This window comes from Bacillus rossius, chromosome 1 (assembly GCF_032445375.1).
Source record: "Bacillus rossius redtenbacheri isolate Brsri chromosome 1, Brsri_v3, whole genome shotgun sequence".
In the NCBI taxonomy this organism is placed as follows: Eukaryota; Metazoa; Arthropoda; class Insecta; order Phasmatodea; family Bacillidae; genus Bacillus; species Bacillus rossius.
This window is the reverse complement of record NC_086330.1, coordinates 110,488,490-110,503,677: the sequence shown is the minus strand read 5'-3', so window position 1 is coordinate 110,503,677 and position 15,188 is coordinate 110,488,490. Positions and strand designations below refer to the sequence as shown.

The 15,188-nt window shown below is 37.5% G+C and overlaps 1 protein-coding gene across 1 annotated transcript in view; it reads right to left on the bottom strand.

Moving 5' to 3' along the window:
- Positions 1-792: 792 nt before the first annotated feature.
- Positions 793-15,188, bottom strand: part of LOC134542079 (probable E3 ubiquitin-protein ligase RNF144A) — a 272,730-nt gene continuing 258,334 nt past the window's right edge. Inside the window, exons 4-6 of the mRNA XM_063386001.1 lie at positions 12,318-12,480; positions 10,436-10,779; positions 793-2,017 (exon numbers count right to left, since the gene is read on the bottom strand). Coding sequence (XP_063242071.1) covers positions 1,769-2,017; positions 10,436-10,779; positions 12,318-12,480 — 756 coding nt within the window. The 3' untranslated portion in view covers positions 793-1,768. The remainder of the gene's footprint in view (positions 2,018-10,435; positions 10,780-12,317; positions 12,481-15,188) is intronic.

The following is a 15,188-nucleotide window of genomic DNA, read 5'->3' as shown; positions in this document are numbered from 1 at the left end:
AGTTAAGTCTCATTTATTACCGCACGAGATTTGTCCAACCATAACCTATTTACAAGCGAACAAATTTAACCCAGAAAAACTTAACCTCTAAACAAGATACATAAATGGTTAACTAATTTATTTTCCCCAACAACATGGAACAAAAACAACTTTCTAAACCTACAGATTTTAATTAAGAAACACTTCCACAGAATCGGTATTGGTTATCGGCATTCATTACAACACGGATAAACGATCACACATTTTCACAGAACGAGGATGTAAATTGTTCACGTGATGAAATTTTCTAGGCAGTTTTGGAAGGTCAATTAATCAAAGTACGATAGCTTATGTTGGTAGTCAACGTGCGTTTCAGTACGTCCGTAACTCTTACTTCTATGGCCAATCAGTTGTAAGATGGCGGCAGTATTATTTACTTGCCGAAGCGTAATTTATTTACGAAGCAAAATTGAAAATTTATGACAATCCTACAAAAATATTTTGAAGATTTTTCCGTTTTACCTTCGCTGTAGCGGGTGTTTATGGCGTTGCATCCAAAAAATGCTTTGTTATTTAGAGGTATAAATACATAGGATTACATAGCGATTTGGCGGGACTTAACAGTTGCTTCGTTATACCGAGGATTTCATTATAAAGGAGTTTGTTGTGCGAGGTTTTACTGTAGAATATTTTACATTTACCTCACCTATTCATTTAACATTTTTGTCCTTTGGAACCCTCGACTACACAGGCCAGAAAACGACACATTCTCCCACACACTTTCACACAAGCATGTCATGGATAAAAAAGGCATAGTGTTTTTTTTTTTTAATAAAACAAAAAGTTTTATGAATTCATCCAAACCATTTCACCTTTCAATTAGAAATTTTAATTTATTCTAAAGACAAATGCTGCAATGGTTATTGCATTTATATGAAAAGTTGTTAAAGACATAAAACACAATATCTAAAGACACAAATATTTTAAGTAAACACAGAAGTTTATCTGTAGTAAAAATTATACAATTAATTAGTACACCTACAGCACAATCCTTTACAGTCAGGCGGAGTGCTTGAGGTTAGGAGATACATACACACATGCCATACTCTGAGCCTATGATAATGGTAACATTATCAAAAGGTTTAAATTTTACATAACACTTGGCAAGTGTCACGTGTCTTAGTTCAAACAGTATCAATAACAACTTCACAGAAGGCGTACATTACAGACTAAGACTTGAGATGTACACTTTATCACAGATAAATGCAGCACTGAAAGCTATTTTAACCATTTTCACTAGTCTTGTTTAGAACCTCCTCTTAACTTAACCAATCACCAAAAAATCTGTGAATGATCACACTTGTGACTTATGCTAGTTATAATAATTGCATTGATTACCACAGTAAAAGTAAATACACTAATATGTTTTTCTTTCCAATTAATCTCACTTAAGTACTTGCAAAAAATTTGAACTTTTGCGAACATATTTTAGGAGATCAGTTTATATTTAATAGTACAGTTAGCAACAGATTATAAACAAGTACAATGAAACACCCACTTTCATCTAAGTAAACAATTCTCTGTTGCAGAGGATGTTCATGTGCATCCAAGCAGAACAAAAACAGTCATTTATGAAAATTATTGTTAAGTACAACACAGTACGCAATTTTCACCTGTAAACGTATTTTCTGCAAACACATGGAAGCCTGGAGCCGATTTCTGCAAATATATGGAAGCCTGGAGCCAATCGTCGAGTTTTAAAATGTCAAAAATAATGAACAAGTTTTCTTCACGATGCAGATTCCTCCTGCAGTTCGTCATCAGAGTCTAGCTTACTGCTGCCGCTGCACACTCGACACTTGCAGCACACGATGCATGGAGCAGCCAGCAGCAGCAGAGGAGACGCCACCAGCAGCAGAATGCCGAACCCAGCGAAAATGCCAATCACCTGAGTCCTGTGCCAGATCACTGACGCTCGTGAGTGCCCCAGCTTGTTCTTGCACGGGCCCTTGTCGTAGTGTCGCAGTAAGAAGTCGTCCTGCATCATGCAAACAAGTTTAATCACAACATATTTCAACTGTGTATTCAATATAAAAAGATTTTTTAGTTTGTCACAGACGCCAACCTGCTACACCTAAGAAGTGAGATTAACCGTGTTGCACTGCAGGTTCCGTTAAAGCCTCATCACACTGTAAAAATTTTACTTCAAACACTTTTTAATATGTTTGGTCAAATAATTTTGGGAAATTATGATGTCAACGAAAACATCATTAGTACAGCCCGAAAATGGCATTTGTTTAGGCCACAACAAATCTTTAAAATGGTGATAAACACTTGGATGATTAAAAAGTTATAATGGTGAAATAACTAAAATAATGTGATTATGTCACTTAAGCAAAACAATATAATATGGAAAAAGCAAATATAAAACTTTAAAAGTCTCGGAATATACTATATTATGTAATGAGTATAAATGAGAGTTTAAATTACAAAGATATTTAAAGTTGATAAAGACACAACAAACTAAAAAAAGTTCAAAATAATCATCCAGCATGATGCATTTTTTTAAATTTCAAAATGAGATTAAAATTTAAATGTGTGGGATAACTATGTCCAAAAATTAACTCTGATAGTGTGACATGATTTAAAACATATTTGATGTTATCTATCCAACTTTATTTGGTGAAGAAAAATGGAAGCCATTTTTTTTTTTCCAATGTTTCCTTTCCAACTATTGTGAAATATAGTTCGGAGTCGGAAATTTGACAGTTTGACAGAGCCTTTATGCACTGTATTAATTTACCAAATTACTACTGACATCACATTTCAGACCAATATGAGGAAAATAAACCAAAATGACAAACAGGGTTCTTGGTCACAAACAAGTTAGTTTACTCCTTCGTTAGTAGCAGGCAATCTGACAGATTGTGTAGAGATATTTTTTGTTCCCCCTCCCTGACAGTTGATGACTCTGCTCTATTGATGCCAGTAGCTTCCAGACGGATGATGCAGGAGAGTTTAGTGCCTTTCTGACTTCCGTGCGACCTCCTGGACGTGCCAAGTGACACATTGTTAAGTTTTACCTAATTCATATAAACATTAGCTTTTTTATTTATATTATTACATTAGCTGTAGCATTTTGCAATGCCTACTTTTTGTAAACACTTTACAGTTTTGGTGGAGTAAACGTATAGGATCTCTCAGATTGTCGCAACTAATGTCGGCATTTTTGTTTTCCGACAACATGGACTATAATAAGAGGTATTTATGCATTGGCAAGTGTAGCTTCCATGTCTTCCACATGTGACTTGTGGACTTCCCTTGCCAATGATGTGTTCATGGCAGTGACATGCCACTTTATCAAAGATTTTACCCTCAAGACTTTTTGTCTTGGTTGTTATCACTTTACGGGAGGTCACACTGGTGCTGCCATTGCAGATAAGTTTACTTCAGTCTTGCAAGAGTGGAAAATTGTCAAACTAAAAGATGCAATACCCCTATATGTAGTTACAGATAATGGTAGAAACATAAAGGTTGGTATGTCAATGTGCTGTGTAGAACTTGTTCAACTTCAATGTTTTGCACATACATTGCAGTTAGCATTAAATGATGCACTGAAGGAGACTGATGGAATGGGCAGCACGTTGAAAAGAGCTAGGACAATTGTTGGACATTACAAAATTACAAGCATAGCTCCAGTGCTACCGAGAAACTTCATAAAATTCAAACTGAACTTGGACTGCCAGCACTGAATTTGAACCAAGATTGTGCGACTAGATGGAACTAAAGAGTATCTCATACTCAGCAGGTTACTAGAAAATAAAGAAGCACTTGCATGTCATTTGGCCACTCAAAATATTGACAACTTAACAGTCTCTGAATGGCAACTCGTTCAAGGGTACGTAGAAATTTTTGAACCGCTATATGAAGTCACAACTGAATTATGTGCAGAACAGTCTCCATCAGCTTCAATGATAATACCGGTTTTATTTTCTGTGACACAATATCTCGCAGGTTATGTAAATAAAAATAAGGGAATAATGGGAGCTGGTGTGGTGTTTGCTAGAGCATTGCTTCAGTCTTTGAAGGCCAGGTTCCCTTTGTTTGAAAGAAGTGAACCATATTACACTGCCATGCTAGTAGATCCACGATTCAAGCACGTTGTTGTACCCAAAGATGAAAAAATGATGGCAGTTGAGCATTTGAAGCCAAAAGTGGAACAAATTTCACCTTCACAAACAAACACACCAGGTAAGCTCAAGTGTTGAATTAAAAATTTTTTAAGGTTTCAAATATTGATCAATATTAAATATATTATGAGTAACATGTATGTTTCAGGACACTAACTTCAACATTACCTACATTAAAAGTTAAAAAAAACATTTTGTCATACTTACATAATTTTTGAATGCCTACTTTATTATTTTTTTAACAATGTGTACAACAGTTTAAAGTTTGTATATCTATAAAGTGTGTATTTATTGAGGTTGTCAAAATGTTATATTTAAACTATTTAAAGCAAAATATATTCTCTCTGATTCAGAAAAACCTGAAGCTAAAGAAAAGAATCATCTCTTTGGAATGCGTTCGATGAACTGGCACAACAGGCTGAAAATAATGGCAACATGGAAGTGTCAGACTATCTTTCTTTGCCTACTATTCCAAGAGCGGATGACCCCTTAAAATGGTGGAAAGAGAAGTGCAGTAGTCTTTACCCCCAATTGTGCAAAATTGCAATGCAGTTTCTTGGGATTCCTGCGACTGAGGCAGCCAGTGAACGAGTGTTCTCAGGAGCTGGGAACATTGTGAGCTGCAGGAGACAACTTCTTGCTGCAGAACATGTGCAAGAACTTGTTTTTCTCCATGAAAATAAAAAAAAAAGGATGTAAAAATAGTGTGTTTAATAATTCAAGGTGTTTTCATCATAATTTGTTATTTTTATTGATACTATTATTATTAGTACAGGTTATTATTATTTCTTCTTAGATGATTTCTTGTTGATGCTTATCATCACAATTAACATGTTAGCTACTAGACTTTTACCTAAGTAAGTGAATGTTTATTTATAATTTAGTGTAGGCCTACGTAACGTGTGGTGCACGTCAGTTGTGCACAGGCAACTAAATTGTCATTCTATATGATAAACAACAGTTTTATGTACAGAACAATATATTTTGAAAGTGATATCTACAGTAAATCTTGATTATTTAAAAATTTCTCATTCTCGTCTCGTTTCTCGCGAGAAAAATATTTTCTTTCTCGAAAATTTTTCGAGGCCTAAATCTCATTCTCACACAACCCTATATGATTTTTTTTTAATTATGTTCTACGATCATACTTATATTCTACAACTGGCTGATCATAGAGATCAGACAAATGTTCCACATATGTACCTAAAAGAAAAAAAAGTTTTCCAGGGAAAAAGTTTTAACAACTCCCAAAGTCATTAATACAGCCAACTATATTGCCTAAATAACTGTTTTCTGATTATAGAAATAAAGATGTGTTGTATATGATGGTGGTGGTGGTGGTGGTGGTGGTGGTGGTGGTGGTAATGGTGGTGGTGGTGGTGGTGGTAATGGTGGTGGTGGTGGTGGTAATGGTGGTGGTGGTGGTGGTGGTGGTGGTAGTAGTGGTGTTGGTGTTGGTGGTGGTGGTGGTGGTGGTGGTAGTGGTGGTGGTGGTGGTGGTGGTGGTGGTGGTGGTGGTGGTGGTGGTGGTGGTGGTAGTGGTGGTGGTGGTAATGGTGGTGGTGGTGGTGGTGGTGGTGGTGGTGGTGGTAATGGTGTGGATCTGTTAAGTAATTTCACTGTGGTTTACAACAACCTAACATAGTTTAAAAGTGAAGGGTGTTAATTTGTAAATTGTTTAAACTTTAACTTGACTCTAGTGGTGTATCCCCACTCCGGGTTTTTTTTTCTGTATCTGGTTAGTGTGTGTATGTCACGGCCATTGTCATTTGTGTGACGTTTATCATCTGTAGTAAAAGACAATCAGTACTTATTGACCAAGGCATTATTATCTAAACTACATATACCCAACAAAGATTATAGGCCCACGTGTGTCGATCTGTGTGGATTAATGATTTTAGTCGAAGTGGAGTGAGGATATTATTAATATTTTGCATTGTGGTGTCATGGCGTCGAACAGTCTGTCCTTTGTGTAAAAACTGAAAGGTCGTGAAAACTACGCAATTTGGATATTTGATATGAAAGCTCTGTTAAGATTAGAAGACCAGTGGGATGTCATCCAAGGAAACAAGTTAGATGAAGCGAAAGAGAAAGATCGCAAGGCATTAGCCAAAATGTCATTACTAGTAGAGAAGGATTTAATTCACCACAATGAAAAATGTGAAACATCAAAGCAAGCATGAGACAAGATCCAAATGCTATTTGAAGATTCTGGCCTCATTCGGAAGTTTGGTTGTTGCGTCAATTAATCTTGACTCTCTTAGATAATTGTAAATCAGTTGAAAAGTATGTGAATAAAATAACTTCAACGGCCCAATGCCTACATGAAATTAAATTTGAGATATCTGATGAATGGGTTGGAATTTTATTGCTAGCAGGTCACCCAGAAGAGTACAAACCCATGATAATGGCCTTGGAGAGCTCAGGAATTGCAATTACAGATGATGCCATTAAAATCAAAGTGCTACAAGAAGTAAAATCTAGTCCAAGCCAAGTTCGATCATCCAATATTGATACAAAACTCTACAGTAATTGATCTTCATGGAACAACAACAAACAAAACAAACCTCAAGCAGTGCCTTACAAATGCTACAACTGCAACTGGACGGCACATTTTGCTGCAGTTTGTCATGACAAGTTAAAGGGGAATGAAAGAACGAGGGATAGTGATTTCGACTATAAAACCAACAATGCATTATTAATATGTATGCTAACAAACATGGAAAACAGTGAAACTAGATTCATGTGCATCAGTGCAATTGACAAAAAAGAAGTTGGGGAATTGTGTGGCCGAATCTAACATAAAAATCCGAACGGCAAACAACAATCCTCTCACGACAGAATCTTTGGGAACTGTTGATACTCAGTTGTCAGTCAATAACAAGACCAGCCTCATCACAGCCCACGAGGTGCATCATACTCTAAACATTGCAGCCAACCTACTCTCAGTGAATAAAATCACAAGCAAAGAAAATGCTGTGATTTTTCATAAAAATGTTGGTAAAATACTGAACTCAAATGATGAACTAATAGCCTCGGTACCATTAAAAATGGTATTTATCAATTAGACATAGTGCAGAATCCATGTGTTGACAGAGTATGCTGTCACTTGTGGTAAAGATCTATGGCACCATAGGTTACGTCATTTAAACAGAAAAGATATGAACTTGTTAAAAAAAATGGCAGATGGAGTGCAGAACCTGCAGACAAGCAAGGCCCTATATGAAGTTAGTGTCAAAGACAAACAATCACTTTTTCCATTCAAAAAAAGCATCTTAAGAGCAAAGGAACCCTTGGAACTGACACATTCGGACTTATGTAGTCCCACGAAGACAGACTATTGAAGGTAGTAAGTACGTTTTTTTTCCTCAGACGATTATTCTTAGTACACAAATATGTTATTACCTGTAGTCAAAGGATCAGGTCTGTGATGTGTGCAAAGAATTCCATACACTTGTTTAAAACCAGAAGGGTCACAAAATAAAAATTTTATGCTGAGATATTGGGACAGAGTTAGTAAACAGAGAGTTCTGCAGTTTCCTGAAAATGAAGGGGATTAGATCCCAACACACCATCAGAGCTTCACAAAAGCAGAAAAGGGGTCACGGAGCGTGCTAATCAGAAAATTGTTGAAAAGACACGGTGCTTATTAAAAGATGCAGGACTGCCAAAAATGTATTGGGCCGAAGCAGTAGCGACTTCTGTCCATCTCAACAACAGGAGCCTGACGAAAGTCATTGAAGGAAAGACACTGTTTGAAGCTTGGTATTCAAGGAAGCACAAGCTCAGTTACCTCAGGATCTTCAGTTGTGAAGCCATGGCCCAAATTCTAAGAGAGAAGCGAAAAAAAATGGGACCCCAAATCCAAGAAACTGTCACTGATATTCATTGGTTAGTGTGATAACACAAAAGGTTGTCGCCTCATCAATCCAATGACTAAACAAGTGTATCAGCAGAGATGTTGTGTTTTCCCTCAAGAACCAGAATCTAAGCAGTACAGGAAAATCAATGACTTTGCATCATATTCAGAAAAAGAGTTCTTCAAGGGGTTCACGGGAAATAATGACCTTGAAGAAACCTCCAGTCCTAAACAGTTAAGAAGATCTCATCACATCCCAAGACCTAAAGCTGCTGATTCAGATTTTGTAACTTACTTTATTGCAGAAAACTAACCCCTCACACCACGAGAAGCTTTGACAAGTCCATAAGCTGCAAAGTGGAGGGAAGCAATTGATGAAGAACCATCTTCATTTGTTAGTAATGAAACTTATGAGTGGGTATACCTACCGGATGGTGCAAAGTTTCTCAAATCAAAATGAGTGTTCAAAATTAAAAATCCGGACTCCAAGGAACCTAGTAGTCAAGGGTTGTGGACAAGCTCGGCATAGACTATGAGGAAACCTTCTCACCGGTGATTCAACACACTTCACTAAGATACCTCTTTGCACTGGCAGTAAAGAAAAACCTTGAGTTAGTGCATATGGATGTGCAAACTGTTTATTTACATGGCCATTTAGATTAAGTCATATACGTGCACTTCCAGAAGAACTTAAGAGAAGGCCTGCCGGCAAGGTTTGGAAGCTCAAAAAGGCTATGAATGGATTAAACAAAGCGGAAGGTGCTGAAATCGTCATATAAACCAAGTCCTTACAGGGATGGGGCTAAGACAATCCGAAGCATATCCTTGTGTCTACTTTGAACATAATAACAAAGGTGTCTTCACATGTGCCATATATGTTGATGACCTTATCATCTTCACGAATGAACCACAATTTCAGAGGCTTGTCCAGAGGAGATTAAAATCTGAATTCTACATGAAAAATTGGTCCAATAGAAAATTGTCTAGGTATGAAAATCAACAGGCAAAAGAAAATGGACAACTCTTCATTGACCAAAGGAACTATATAGAGACAGCATGCTTCATAAGTTTGGCATGTCAGACTGCAACCCCATCTCAACCCCAATGGAGCCTGGGACCACTCTTAGAAACCCTTTGCAAAATAGAACAGAATGTGATAGTGACAATGTGAATTATGGTAAGACAGTACCATAACAGCAAGCTATTGGCAGTCTCCTGTACCTGTCCCAAGTTTCTCGCCCAGACATATCTTGTGCTGTTAATTGCTTAAGTCAATTTAACAACCACCCACAAAAATGCCATTGGCTTGCTGTCAAGAGGGTGTTCAGATACATGAAAGGGACTAGAGACTTTAAATTAGTGTTTGATGAAAAAGGGAACCATGAGTTACTTAGCTAGTGATGCAGGTTGGGGGAGTGACAATAATTACACACACTCAATTACTAACTGCAGCGTCAAGTTCATCTGCGGACTGGTTTCATGGGCTAGTAAAAAGCAAAGAACAGTTGCCTTGCGCAGTCGAAGCTATTTCATGGTGCTCAGCTTCACTGTTCATGAAGTCTTGTGGTTTAGAACTGCAACCCAAACATGAATGCAAGCCATTCATTGTGTACTGTGACAAAGGGGCAATACATCTAGCTAAAAACAATGTAACCAGTCAAAGTTTCAAAAATATAAATATGTTGCATAATTTTTTTAGGGAGCATGTCCAAGGCAAAACTATTGATGTTAATTATTTATCAACAGATGACATTATATCAGACATCTTGACAAAGCCTCTAACTAGGGAAAAACATAACCACTTCATGGATATGCTAGGTCTTAAATGTCGTCTTGTGTTTAATATCAAAAGCTTGTTTATTGTCTGCTTGTTCCTATATTGAATGTGTGCTTTTTAATGTCATGAAACGATAGTTTTTTTTTTTGGTACATACTTTCAAAGAAACTGGCCAAAAAATTTTTTCATAGATAAATTTACTACAAGTTGCAATCTTATCAAGCATCTCTTCAATTTTTAAACAATTTAAGGGGAAGTGTATAATTGAAAAATTTATGTAAATAATTCCTTATGTACCGTAAAAGGATTAAGACGTTTCAATGCACAACAGTACAAGGACATGAAAAAACATGGGAAAGATTTGACTTAGTACTTATTTACCAACGGATTATTGTCTAAACTGCATATACCTTACAAAGGGTAACTTAACTCCCGGTCTTGACATTTTAGCATCCTTTCGGGACTTACTCGGACTTAAGTAATATTTTTGTTTGTTTCAGTAGACACCCTGCAAAAATTAATTTATAGTGGCTAGATGCATTTCATCAATTTTTCAACTAAGGGGATTTTTTTTCCCTCCATGTTGAGGCCCAACTATTTTTGCACTTGTTGCTCGTCAATGAGACTCACGTCGAGCGAGGCGAGGCAGTACCAGCAGAAAACGTGCTTGCAACGCTTGCACATCATCTGCGCGCAGCCCTCGTCCTTCTCGATGGGAACGTTGCACATGGGGCAGCACTTGATGAGGTCCGAGTCGAAGGGGATGCCCGGTTGGGCGAGGTCCGGTCTGCGTCGTGCATCCTCCTCGCAGGACAGGCCTGCGTGCCAGGGGCTCCGGCAGTTGGAGCAGAAGTCAGCAGTGCAGGCGGGGCAGTGCACACTCTGCGGCTGGCAGCGCTCCATGGGGCACACGCTGCACACCGTCTCGCAGCCTGCCCGCGGGCACCACGTCCTCGTCCTGTCCAGGTCCACTTCTGCCAGCACACACATTCACCCTGCAGTGACATACCCCTAGTCTCATTCACTCACGAAAACATACATCATGGATGTTGGGGGAGAAATCAGCTATTTCCTATTGAAAGGAAACATCAGTATTGTCTAGAAAAGATCTCACGAAACCATGGTAAAAAAAAGTAACGCTGAGCTAAGTTTCATTAAATAAACACTACCAAGTATGAATCTCTTAAAATGAATGCTGAAGTTAGCTGAAGATTACTAACAAAAAAGACATGAACAAACACCTCCCTCTATACATTATCTCTTTCTATACAAGCTGAGTCTGAATTCTACAGACAGTCTTTGGTTGCTTTATCACAACCAATTTAGTTGAAAACATCTATACGACTTGGTCTAAAGTGCTTCCCAAGGCTGGTGGTATATGCCTTAGAACTTGGGGCTGAACCACATTTTCATTATAAATAGAAGAGAAAGTATTTAAGGTGAAATGTCTGCATTTTATTTAATTGAATGAAGTTCTACAACCACCACATATTTTGGGTTGTAGCAAAATTATTTCATTTGTGGCATGTTACTACCACCAATTATTTCAATGAAATATTTGTTCTACAGCCACAAAATTTCACTGGCTGTAGAAGTCCATTCAATTAAACAATGCAAACATTCAGTATTCTATCTTAAATACCTTCCCTATTATTTACAATAAAAACTTTGTTCAGCTTCAGTTTCAAAGACTTATACCAGACTTGGGAAGCACTTTAGACTATAATCTATAAGTTATAAAGAGGTTTTCAACTTATTTTGTCATGAAGTTTGTGTGTGTGTACATATAAACACAGTGCAACACTATCTATAATATAACAAACATTTTTAGTTATGTTTTAGACTGCCAAACCTATTTATTTATTAATGACCATTTTCATACAACTAAATCACTTTTGTCGATTAAAATCAAGCACCTCTATAACAAACTGTTCTTACTTCAGTAAACTTTCACACCAGTCATACATACAAAATTTTTCTAAGTCAAATCTCCCTAGCCCAAAAGAAGTGTTTTGGAATAATTTTTACAAGTTATGCAAGTCTACAAACCAACCTAACTTCAACAAAATCTTTCTAGGTCAACTCTCCCTAGCCCAAAAGAAAGTGTTTTGGAATAATTTTACAAGGTATGCAAGTCTACAAACCAACCTAACTTCAAAACACCCATTACGCCATTAAATTAACTTGTCTTTGGGAATCAAGCAATAATATATATATGTCGTTCTTAAATGTTATTTTATTAGAATTTTGTTCTGCGTATTATGTTTTTTTTTGCATATAAGATGTACATTTAATATGTAAGAAGGTTAATTTTTTTTTGTGTAAAAAATGTCACTGGGTCCAAGCCTTTGTAGCTTTTAGATAATGAAATTGATTTTACAGTATACCTCATAAAATTGACAGATGCTGCACTGATTGGGAAATTATGATTAATAAATTTGTGTAATATTTAGTTTGCCTGAAATATTTTTCATTTTTTACAGAATGGGCTATTATAATTGTTGGCACTCACCTCTGTTCAGCCGAAACTTTTTGTGCTTCTCCAGCAATTCTTTGGTGACTAGATTTTCAATCTCTGCCAACGTGAGGACACCTTGCTTTTCACACTGTGCATCAGGGCAAGAGATGTCGTAAGCTGCTTCTTGAACTTCTATTTCAACGTACGCTTTCATACACTGCAACACAACAGTTGAGTTAGAAAATTTATTTTTGCCAACACCTTTCTAACTGCATACATTATTTCATTTTTACAAACACCTTTCTAATTACATTATTTCAGCCATAACAAACATTATTTCAATAGATACAAAGCTTTTATTTATATAAGATGTACATGATTGATGAGTAAAATACAGTAGACACAAATGTGTGCAAAACAAATGTGCTACAGGTCCTTGGCACCACCACCAGACTGAAATAAGTATTTTTTCATTTGTTTTCCAGGTATCTAACTAAAGAAATTACAATAATTTGATACAACAAAAATTAAAAAGAAAACTATAATTATATTGTTATATTTGTTAAAACATTTTTGTTTGCATGCATGAACTTAAATTTTATCAGATGTCCAATGAAGAGGGGTGACGTGGGTGTTACAGAGAGGAAAGGAAAGGGTCAGCTGCTTAATTTTGCACCTCCACTACTGAAGTCCGGTGCATAGCCACGCGTCCAGATTCCACATTTGTCAATCAGATAACGAAAAATAGAACTACTATAATGCATTTTGTGTGTGTGCGTGTGTTTAAAAATAGCCAAATATGTCAGAAGCAAGATTCACCATCAAAATATATAAATATCTATAAATTGTGCCGGAAATTAGGTATTTCGGCACTTTTTTAAAAATTGTTATTATAATCTTAAATTATTTTTGGAAATTTTATTTTCTATATAATTTGGTTACAAAAGGGTGATTTACACTTTGTTAGGCTGGTGTACTCTACGTAGTTAAACTTTGTGCCAATGAACCGAGGCACCTTTTCTCAGGGACCAATCTGATCTTTTGCTAGTCTAAGACGTCGTTGGCAGCCCGTTTGACATTTCTCCCGCTTACAGTCACGTTCCCAGCCTGTAACATTATTTCCCTGCATGACTAAATTTGCCTACAACAGCTCTGGACGAGTTGTTACCACTTCTCAGAGACGAGCTTAGAACAGCGCTTACCGTCACTCATACGTCTTAGGTTCACTCATAGAAAGTCACGTTTAGGATGCTCGTTCCCAGCCCTGTTGTGTTTTTTGTCCACCCCCTCCCCCCCCCCCCCCCCCCAGCACCATTGCGTTTTTAGTACACAGTACACACACCCCCCTCAGTTCTGAGAATTTGGCCGAGGATCATTGTCCTGACGTGAAACCGCCAGGCAGTGACCGACTTCAAGGACGACTTGCCATAGAAAAAATACGTGCAAATATGGACCACACACGACATCTAGTGGCAGAAATAGTAACTTATCCTCTTGTCGCCAGCTCGTGGAGCTGACGCCCGCGACACCTAGTGGCGACTTTGCTCACCTCCTAGCTACCTTCCCCTGTAGGCCGCCAGAGAGCAGCACCGACTGCGCCATTAGCCCCAGGCTGTAGCTAACGTCTCGGGCGAGTCAATACCTATTTGTTTCAGACACCCCTCAACAGGTAGCGCTAAAATCGGCCAGTGCTGCCAACTTCAAGATATCGAAGTCAGAGTTTTTTTTATTATGTCCACTCGGGGAACTTCCCAGTCTCCCCCTCCACTTTTGATTGAACATTTACTTTTAATTACGAGACGCGGCTCCTCTGCGGACACTTCGCGTCGCGATTCCAGACGGACTGTTTGAGATTATCGGCTGATCGACGAGACGCACTACAAGACTTCCATCCGGCCGCAACCGACAATGTAGTTGATTAGACAAGGGATGTGATCCCTGTAAATTTCTTTAAGTAGTTTAGTCCGTCTGTACAGTACTCAGCATATTAGTAATTTCTTTTAAATAATTTCTTTTTTAAATAATGGAAACGTTCGAGCCTCCCGCGTTTTCGCGAGCTCCAGATCCGGATTGGCGACGCATCAGAAACTAGAAGACAACTTCCCTGTCTGGTGAGTTACTATCAGCTGTATTCCCCAACCTCCCCTTATCTTTTGCGGGCATTTTCTGCCCAGTTTGCTAACTGTCTGTGTACTAATGTTGATCATGTTTGATTCTGACTGTTCACAGACAGGGTCCAAGAGTCTGGATGCAAGCTTAGCATTTTCCACACTCTTCCTCTTCAACATACAGGCGCCCTGGCACCAGGTTGACTACTGAACTCCTGGAAGCGAACCACCGACCTCCGGTGCTCCAGCATCTATGAACCCTTTTTGGAACTTTTTTAAATTACTAACTTCAAAGAAATTAACTATATAAAACATCCATTCAGGACTTTCACTATCAGTATTGGGATTGTTATACCACTTTGTATTTCTTTTTCAATTTAACTGAGTTTGTTTATTTATATTAAGTGAAACCTTTATAATCTAATTTAGGGCCGGCCCATATTTTTTAAAATATATCTGAGAGCTCTTTAATTATGTAATTGAAATTGTATTGTAACACTTTTAATATCTGTTATAAGTTTCCTTTAATAAATATGGAGTAATTCTATTCAGATGGAATCACACCTTGTTTCTGTTCATTCCTCATATCCTTGTGAAACTTAAAGATCCACCGTTACAGCAGAGTATAATGTAAACACTATTATTTATATACTTAATCTGATTTACCTATACTGCCTCAATGTAACAAAAATGGTAATTAATGAACAAGGTTGTAACATAAATGGTACACAGAGCGTGTTGACCAAGCTGTAACAAAAATGGTAGCATTGAGCATGGTTAACTTTCTATCTGCTTTGGTTAAGAGAGATTAAAGAAA